The 10577-nt window shown below is 33.6% G+C and overlaps 1 protein-coding gene across 1 annotated transcript in view; it reads right to left on the reverse strand.

The window, feature by feature from the left end:
• LOC137387351 (tRNA (guanine(10)-N2)-methyltransferase homolog) overlaps positions 1-10296 on the reverse strand; it is a 29871-nt gene extending 19575 nt beyond the window's left edge. The window contains exons 1-6 of the mRNA XM_068073748.1: positions 10122-10296; positions 9230-9292; positions 8368-8444; positions 7702-7774; positions 6924-7019; positions 6386-6523 (exon numbers count right to left, since the gene is read on the reverse strand). Coding sequence (XP_067929849.1) covers positions 6386-6523; positions 6924-7019; positions 7702-7774; positions 8368-8444; positions 9230-9292; positions 10122-10220 — 546 coding nt within the window. The 5' untranslated portion in view covers positions 10221-10296. The remainder of the gene's footprint in view (positions 1-6385; positions 6524-6923; positions 7020-7701; positions 7775-8367; positions 8445-9229; positions 9293-10121) is intronic.
• Positions 10297-10577: the final 281 nt, after the last annotated feature.

Consider the following 10577-nt stretch of genomic DNA (forward strand, 5'->3'; position numbering starts at 1 on the left):
CCACATCAAGACTGAGGTCCTCTTTCCTCAGCTGGTCAGGGCCAGATAAGGTCTATGGTAGCTTAATACATTTTTACAGGTAGCTTGTAGCATGTTTACATGTACAGGTAGCTCAATAGCATGTTCTATGTACCTCTCTGACTTTTTGTAGATGGTGCTCCAAATATCATAAAAAACTTTACATTATCGGCTTTTTCCGTTAGTAAGGCTTGTTGGCTTAGTAAAACTTGGTTATAATGAATTATGTAATCCATAATAGCTAGCTGTGGTAATCAATTTAAACAGAGTTATTAAATTTTCACTGCTACTATCAACGCTGATAGCTGTTTCTAACAAGGCGATAGCGGAAACAGACTAAGGACCTATGTGTTATCGGTGATAGCGAACACGCGCCGTATTAAAAATGGCTTAGATTTGTTTACGAAGCCGATTTGGCTAATTGCGCAAATAAAATTTGATGTAAGTATCTCTTCTCACCTTTTAATGACAAGTAATCACTGCTTGACTACAATATTTCTAGTAGGCATAGTAAATAAGGTATGATATATTTTATTCTATCTATTAAATTAAAGACTCGTTAAACCCCATTGTCATGCCTCCTTAGCAAAAATGACACAGAAATGCCCTGTGGTCCCAGACTAAGAGCGCAGGGTGCAATAGACCGAGTTTTTTTAACACTACCCGACGGATCCGTGTACCAAAACCCGAACGTGAAAGTCAAAACCCGAACCCGAAGGACCGGAATACCCGAAATCTCTATTACCCGATACTCGAGAGAAGATAAACCCGCGAGTTCAACGAGTATTACTACCCGTGCCCAGCACTACAGTGCACCATCAGGATATGATTACCCTAATATACAGTTTTGTAGGTGAAAGTATATACAGTGCACCATCAGGATATGATTACCCTAATATACAGTTTTGTAAGTGCAAGTATATACAGTGCACCATCAGGATATGATTACCCTAATATACAGCTTTTTCACCTTACGAAGTGGAACATGATGATCGTTTCACCTCACCATACGAATCTTATTTCACTATAAAAAATCAACTAACTTTTTGCCCGAGTTCAAATTCGGTAGTTGTGCTTATTACGTAGATCAAAAGAGCAAAGAATATATTCGGCAAAAATATTTTCACAACATCTGAAAGAGACACGATGACCGATTTCTCTCATTTCAGCAATTCTTGTGTGTAAAACGGTAATGTTTTCCTTTAAAACCAGTAACAAAGTTGGAGTTGCGATCCCTTCAATCAGCAAGTAAGTGGTCAGACAACTTCTCTTAACCTGCTAAAAAAGATCCATTTCATTACGAAAACAGTACCGTTTATGCTTTTTTGCCGAATTAGATGGAAAAATGTTTTAAACAGGTCCGCTAAAAGTTATAGTGAAAGCGAAGACAAAAACTGATAAGTGGTAAAATTTTAGTGATAAAAAGTTGAAATTTCGTAAAATAGTTAAAAAATACATACTAAAACTTAGCTTTAAGTGTGTGTGTGTTTAGCAAGCTAAAATTATTTGAAGTGAAGTCAAAGGTTTTGTTATGCGTACGTCTATCTTGAAAGTAAGAACTTTCCACGGTACCTAGAAAGCTCATAGGACAATGTAACGTTACATTTTAATGCAGATCATAATCAAAAAATTCCCTAAATATAAAAAGTTACTGCAGGTAACTATAGTTACTAAGGTTAACATATTATTTGGTTACTAATTTTTAATATGTACAGCACTTAATAAAATTTTGATGATTTTTACCAGGGGATGTTTGCATTATATAATTAGTATGGTTTCTATACACTTACATACGATTTTTTCACCACACAATGCCAGCTTTGGAACGGATAAAAATCGTATCCTGAGGGTGCACTGTGATCTGGTAAAAATGAAGATACAATGTGAAAAACTGATAAATAACAAATAAGTTAAATTAGTTGAGCTAGTACAAGTGAGAGTCTAGTCCAAGCGAGAGTCTAGTCCAAGCGAGAGTCTAGTCCAAGCGAGAGTCTAGTCCAAATGAGAGTCTAGTCCAAGTGAGAGTCTAGTTCGAGTGAGAGTCTAGTTCAAGTGAGAGTCTAGTTCAAGTGAGAGTCTAGTCCAAGTGAGAGTCTAGTTCAAGTGAGAGTCAAATCCAATTGAGAGTCTAGTACAAGTGAGAGTCTAGTACAAGTGAGAGTCTAGTTCAAGTGAGAGTCTAGTTCAAGTGAGAGTCTAGTTCCAAGTGAGAGTCTAGTCCAAGTGAGAGTCTTTCATTCACGTAGTTTCATACATAGCTATGTATAAAAAATAATATAATGTAACTGCACTAATGAGATTTTCCATCTACAGTATTTGTTAAAGGTAATGCAGGGTTACTGGACTGCAGAGATGAATGAATCACAGTCTTGTCTAATGAGAATATTTGCTTTGACATATAACAGTTTCAACATATGAAACTCTGAACCCTGAAATCTTGGAATGAATTAGATACATGGGCACAGGTTTTACTGTACATAATCTAAGACATATTCAGAGGTTTTACTGTACGTGATCTAAGACATATACAGAGGTTTTACTGTACATGATCTAAGACATATACAGAGGTTTTACTGTACATGATCTAAGACATATTCAGAGGATTTACTGTACATAATCTAAGACATATTCAGAGGTTTTACGTTACATGATCTAAAGACATATTCAGAGGTTTTACTGTACATGATCTAAGACATATACAGAGGTTTTACTGTACATAATCTAAGACACATTCAAAGGTTTTACTGTACATGATCTAAGACATATTCAGAGGATTTACTGTACATAATCCAAGACATATACAGACGTTTTACTGTATATGATCTGAGACATATACAGAGGTTTTACTGTACATGATCTAAGACATAAACAAAGGTTTTACTGTACATGATCTAAGACATATTCAGATGTTTTACTGTACATGATCTAAGACATATTCAGAGGTTTTACTGTACATGATCTAAGACATATTCAGAGGTTCTACTGTACATGATCTAAGACAGATACAAAACTTTTATTGTACATGATCTAAGACATATTCAGAGGTTTCACTGTACATTATCTAAGACATATACAGAGGTTTTACTGTACATGATCGAAGACATATACAGGGGTTTTACTGTACATGATCTAAGACATATTCAGAGGATTTACTGTACATAATCTAAGACATATACAGAGGTTTTACTGTACATGATCTAAGACATATTCAGAGGATTTACTGTACATAATCTAAGACATTACAGAGGTTTTACTGTACATGATCTAAGACATATTCAGAGGATTTACTGTACATAATCTAAGACATATACAGAGGTTTTATTGTACATGATCTAAAACATATACAGATGTTTTACTGTACATGGTCTAAGACATATACAGAGGTTTTACTGTAAATGATTTAAGACATATACAGAGGTTTTATTGTACATGATCTACAACATATACAGAGGTTTTACTGTACATGATCTAAGACATATACAGAGGTTTTACTGTACATGATCTAAGATATATTCAGAGGTTTTACTGTACGTGATCTAAGACATATACAGAGGTTTTACTGTACATGATCTAAGACATAAACAAAGGTTTTACTGTACATGATCTAAGACATATTCAGATGTTTTACTGTACATGATCTAAGACATATTCAGAGGTTTTACTGTACATGATCTAAGACATATTCAGAGGTTCTACTGTACATGATCTAAGACAGATACAAAGCTTTTATTGTACATGATCTAAGACATATTCAGAGGTTTCACTGTACATTATCTAAGACATATACAGAGGTTTTACTGTACATGATCGAAGACATATACAGGGGTTTTACTGTACATAATCTAAGACATATTCAGAGGATTTACTGTACATAATCTAAGACATATACAGAGGTTTTACTGTACATGATCTAAGACATATTCAGAGGATTTACTGTACATAATCTAAGACATATACAGAGGTTTTACTGTACATGATCTAAGACATATTCAGAGGATTTACTGTACATAATCTAAGACATAAACAGAGGTTTTATTGTACATTATCTAAAACATATACAGAGGTTTTACTGTACATGGTCTAAGACATATACAGAGGTTTTACTGTAAATGATTTAAGACATATACAAAGGTTTTATTGTACATGATCTACAACATATACAGAGGTTTTACTGTGCATGATCTAAGACATATACAGAGGTTTTACTGTACATGATCTAATACATATTCAGAGGTTTCACTGTACATTATCTAAGACATATACAGAGGTTTTACTGTACATGATCGAAGACATATACAGGGGTTTTACTGTACATGATCTAAGACATATTCAGAGGATTTACTGTACATAATCTAAGACATATACAGAGGTTTTACTGTACATGATCTAAGACATATACAGAGGTTTTACTGTACATGATCTAAGACATATTCAGAGGATTTACTGTACATAATCTAAGACATATTCAGAGGTTTTACTGTACATGATCTACAGACATATTCAGAGGTTTTACTGTACATGATCTAAGACATAAACAGAGGTTTTACTGTACGTGATCTAAGATATATACAGAGGTTTTACTATACATGATCTAAGACATATTCAGAAGTTTTACTGTACATGATCTAATACATATACAGAGGTTTTACTGTACATGATCTAAGACATATTCAGAGGATTTACTGTACATAATCTAAGACATATTCAGAGGTTTTACTGTACGTGATCTAAGACATATACAGAGGTTTTACTGTACATAATCTAAGACATATACAGAGGTTTTACTGTACATGATCTAAGACATATTCAGAGGATTTACTGTACATAATCTAAGACATATTCAGAGGTTTTACTGTACATGATCTAAAGACATATTCAGAGGTTTTACTGTACATGATCTAAGACATAAACAGAGGTTTTACTGTACATGATCTAAGATATATACAGAGGTTTTACTATACATGATCTAAGACATATTCAGAGGTTTTACTGTACATGATCTAAGACATATTCAGAGGTTCTACTGTACATGATCTAAGACAGATACAAAGCTTTTATTGTACATGATCTAAGACATATTCAGAGGTTTCACTGTACATTATCTAAGACATATACAGAGGTTTTACTGTACATGATCGAAGACATATACAGGGGTTTTACTGTACATGATCTAAGACATATTCAGAGGATTTACTGTACATAATCTAAGACATATACAGAGGTTTTACTGTACATGATCTAAGACATATTCAGAGGATTTACTGTACATAATCTAAGACATATACAGAGGTTTTACTGTACATGATCTAAGACATATTCAGAGGATTTAATGTACATAATCTAAGACATAAACAGAGGTTTTATTGTACATTATCTAAAACATATACAGAGGTTTTACTGTACATGGTCTAAGACATATACAGAGGTTTTACTGTAAATGATTTAAGACATATACAAAGGTTTTATTGTACATGATCTACAACATATACAGAGGTTTTACTGTACATGATCTAAGACATATACAGAGGTTTTACTGTACATGATCTAAGATATATTCAGAGGTTTTACTGTACGTGATCTAAGACATATACAGAGGTTTTACTGTACATGATCTAAGACATATACAGAGGTTTTTACTGTACATGATCTAAGACATATTCAGAGGATTTACTGTACATAATCTAAGACATATTCAGAGGTTTTACTGTACGTGATCTAAGACATATACAGAGGTTTTACTGTACACGATCTAAGACATATACAGAGGTTTTACTGTACATGATCTAAGACATATTCAGAGGATTTACTGTACATAATCTAAGACATATTCAGAGGTTTTACTGTACATGATCTAAAGACATATTCAGAGGTTTTACTGTACATGATCTAAGACATAAACAGAGGTTTTACTGTACATGATCTAAGATATATACAGAGGTTTTACTATACATGATTTAAGACATATTCAGAAGTTTTACTGTACATGATCTAAGACATATACAGAGGTTTTACTGTACATAATCTAAGACACATTCAGAGGTTTTACTGTACATGATCTAAGACATATTCAGAGGATTTACTGCACATAATCCAAGACATATACAGACGTTTTACTGTATATGATCTGAGACATATACAGAGGTTTTACTGTACATGATCTAAGACATAAACAAAGGTTTTACTGTACATGATCTAAGACATATTCAGATGTTTTACTGTACATGATCTAAGACATAATCAGAGGTTTTACTGTACATGATCTGAGACATATACAGAGGTTTTACTGTACATGATCTAAAACATCTACAGAGGTTTTATTGTACGTGATTAAACTTGTCTTGCATTACTCATCATTTGTAACTCGTACCAGTTTACCAAAGTAAAGTTTACAAGGAATATCCGTAGCTTCTGTTCCATGCGGTCCATAGTATTCAAACAAAGTGTAGACTACCACAGGCGCCGCTAAGGAAACGGGTCCGGTCATATCCAATGCATCTGCCACCCTCTACAACAACAAACTGGTACGACTTAAGGTCTTTTACCATGAGGCAAATTTTTAAAGACAAACTAACCTATACCTTCTGTTAAATTACTGTGAAACCCTAGAAAATAATGCCATTTTATAAATGCATTGCTTCTGTCTTATTTCAAAAGCTGCTCATAGCCAAAACTGCACAACACAACAAACAAAATTAATACCAAGAAAAATTTGTCAAATCTGTGATAAAAATCTAGTGTGACTATCTATATTGTAGTAAATGACAGCGGTATGTTACATTCCAAAACATCTCTATAAGTAGAAACCTGAAAGAAAAACATGGCGAGGGTTGTGCCCCTAATATCTAAGTTGAAACAAAACACCCCATTGGCTGCGAGAATGTTTTAAGACTACAAGTAATACATACATCGATCTTCTCCAGCTTATCATCAGTCCTCTTAGAATATGTTCTGTTAAATGCCTCCAAGACAATCTTAAATGGTCTGGCTCTCTCCTCATCTGTCTACAATAACACCGGCTTATCTTATAGCCGCTACATATGGACTCCTCTGTGAGACATTTTACAATGGTCATCAATCTCAACTTAGAATTTTTTTTCAGCACAGCTTATCAATAACTGTAAGTTTCTGAGAGACTGATCAAACTAGAAAGGCAAAACAGAAACATGATTACACGCTACCTACCGAACTCTCACTTAACATACCATACATCCAATAAACTGTTACTTAACATACCATACATTCGATAGACTGTTACTTAACATACCATACATCCAATAGACTGTTACTTAACATACTATACATTCAATAAACTGTTACTTAACATAACATACATCCAATAGACTGTTACTTAACATACCATACATCCAATAGACTGTTACTTAACATAAAATACATCCAATAGACTGTTACTTAACATACCATACATTCAATAGACTGTTACTTAACATACCATACATCCAATAGACTGTTACTTAACATACCATACATCCACTAGACTGTTACTTAACATACCATACATCCAATAGAGTGAATAGACTGTTACTTAACATAACATACATCCAATAGACTGTTACTTAACATACCATACATCCAATAGACCGTTATCTTCATTAAACTGTCACTTCACATACTACACACTAGCTATATAACTATTTCTAAATGAAAGAATTCCAGTAATCTGACCTGATTAAAATTCCTGATATGATCAATGATACCATCAAGAGAGTTTGCCTCACACCAGTATTCATAGACGCTTCTACAACATTTATTGATAAAATTGAGACCATGTCCTATAGATTTTTTGACAAAGACCAGATTAAAACTAGAGTGAAATGATGGAGTTGTGTAAAAACAGTTGTAAAAAGAACAAAGCCTTTAGACCAAAAGAATGATTCAAAATGTGTAGGAAAAATTAAGTTATACCTAAACCTGGAGTTGTAAGTATAAGAAGAAAACAACTTCTGTTGTAATTGTTAACTAATGCAGGGTGCCTGCCAATTCACCCTGATGATAATATGCAACAATATAATCTATATGCAAAGGTTTGCTAACTGGCAGAGACGATAACCTCAAAATATGAAGCAATATTTGAGTACATGGCTGCAATGAAGCAAAAAGTTTTTGCACAAAAAAGCCAAAGGAAAAATCTATCACTTCTGAAAAATTGAAAACAGTTCCATTATAAAACAAATCATTCAACTAGACACATGGGCTAATAGATATGAGAGTTTGTTGATCAGGTGTATATACCATGTAGATTGAGTTCAACACAAACTATCAATCTATCTGAACTACTGTCTATAGTTTACCAACTAATACGAAACTAGTCTAAATACAAAATATGTGTACCTTATTTGAATAGAACGGTTACAAAGTATGCGTATAGCCTCTTGAGACAGTCCGGTGTACTTCTTAAAAGGACATTCCTAAGTGAAAAAAAGACAAATGCTCAACAAAAGGAAAGAATAACGCAGCATACTACTGAACGCTAGCTTATAATTGGGTGGTATAAATCTAAGTTTTTGAGATTGAGATTTTGCCGAAACCTAATGGTACATTTATAACATTTATTCCTTTTAACATGTTTGCATTAACAAATAGACTTAAAGTTGAGACACTTTTAGAAATATCTGAAATAGAACGACTTATACATTTTTTGGTTTATTGTGAAAGGTTGAGCAGATCAGGGAAGTGGAATAACAATGGAATTGTAGAATAACTCTGATTGTATATAGTTATACATATAGTATAACAAGGGTACACGACTACTAGGAGAATAAAGCGAGTAGCTAATACATGTACACTAGAAACCCGACAGTAAATAATTACAACTCAATATAAGCTCTGTCCTCCCACTAAATACTGAACAATTTTACTGAACGCTGTTTCCAAATACAATTGGTCATCAGAGAGGCGCTCCTCAGAGTTAAACTGCCTGTCGATCCTCCTTAAGAGAGCACAAAAATCTTAAATTGACTGCCACTAGATGGCAACTTTTTTTGCAATGGTTTGAAAGATTGGCTAATAAAATCACACAGCAAGCACCAATATTGCCTAATCCTTGTGTTCATTAATTGCAGCATGGTAATAATTCCATTCTATATTTCTTACGATTTCAGATTGATACCAATTGCCAGAGGATATTTTAGACATGTTAATGACAACTAGCGTGTTGAATACTTGATGACTGTGATGCTGTACTGCAACTCACTTTTGAATATTCGTCCAGCAATTTCAACTCAATTTTAGATGATTCTGCAATTTCCTTGAGTTCCTAAAAATGAAAATAACACAAAACTTGACGTCAAAAGTTGTTTCGTAATAGAACGAGTTACTCAGTAATGGTATACCTGTAGGCCAAGCAGCCAAAGTGCAACAAAGAGAATATGACTAAATTTTAAGCTTTATCTGCTAGTTTTTCAATTCGATTTTCCACATAAAGCTTAATAATATCAAGAATATGCTCCTTTCAATACTGTGTGAACGTTAGCATTCGACATATGACCTAATATCTTAGAACGAGTAAGACAGTGTTAGAATTTTTTACAATATAGATATAATAACTACTCTTGCATGTCACATAAAAATAATTTAATAACTTTGACTAGTATAAATTATCATAAAGCCACTGGCTTCTTAATAACATTATCAACAAAGACGTGAACCTACAGGAAACTGCTTCCAAGGTTGATAGTGATTCATAAACTCACACCTTCTATCGATGGTTAATATACAACTTATTATTATCATATAGGCTAATCTAACTCAATGTATGTAGGTTTTTAACTAAAACCTTATTTTCAAATGTTATGGTCTTTTTGTGCTGAAGGTGCCCAAAAGATAAAATTACACATCCATAGGGTTGACCGTGGACAAACTACTTTCATGCATATTCATGCATACTTGGCATGCATGTTAAACGACTTTTGATACACCCTAGGGAAACGATAAAACTTGTACAGATCCAGATGTAGGCATAAATGCACATATTTTTAATTTTCTTGTTCACCCTTCATGGCGCTACAAAACATCAGATTTTATCCTTCTTGAGATTCTATCATGAACATAAATTGTAGCTTGTTTTAGGAGTGAGTTATTCTTACAGAATCTCTAAATGTAGGGAAGTCATTTGAGAAATAAAGGATCTTGCAGTTGGTATCAGCTTCATCCATATTCTGTTTTCGTACTCCTTCATACAGCATAGCTACATTAGCATTATCGTGCAAAGAATTTGTTCACTAGCTATAGTAATACATGTATATACATTTTCCTTTTAACGATCTATTCATGCTTTTCAAACCAATGTGAGAACGTAGACTGAGCGCTTACGCTTTTACAAAAAATGCTACAATCTGCATCCGCTCCCAGTTTCCTGTGACATATTGATTATTTGCTCTATAAATGATTGTCGAACCAGTGCTACATTTTAAACAGGTTTCGGCTTTACAACTACTCGTCGACCAAAAGATTACTGCCGAGTCGACTAAATAAAAACGAGACGACAACTTCTTACTCATTAACTTACAAAGAACCTTGGATCCAGGTTCTCACTAAAAATT

This window comes from Watersipora subatra, chromosome 2 (assembly GCF_963576615.1).
Source record: "Watersipora subatra chromosome 2, tzWatSuba1.1, whole genome shotgun sequence".
Classification (NCBI taxonomy): domain Eukaryota; kingdom Metazoa; phylum Bryozoa; class Gymnolaemata; order Cheilostomatida; family Watersiporidae; genus Watersipora; species Watersipora subatra.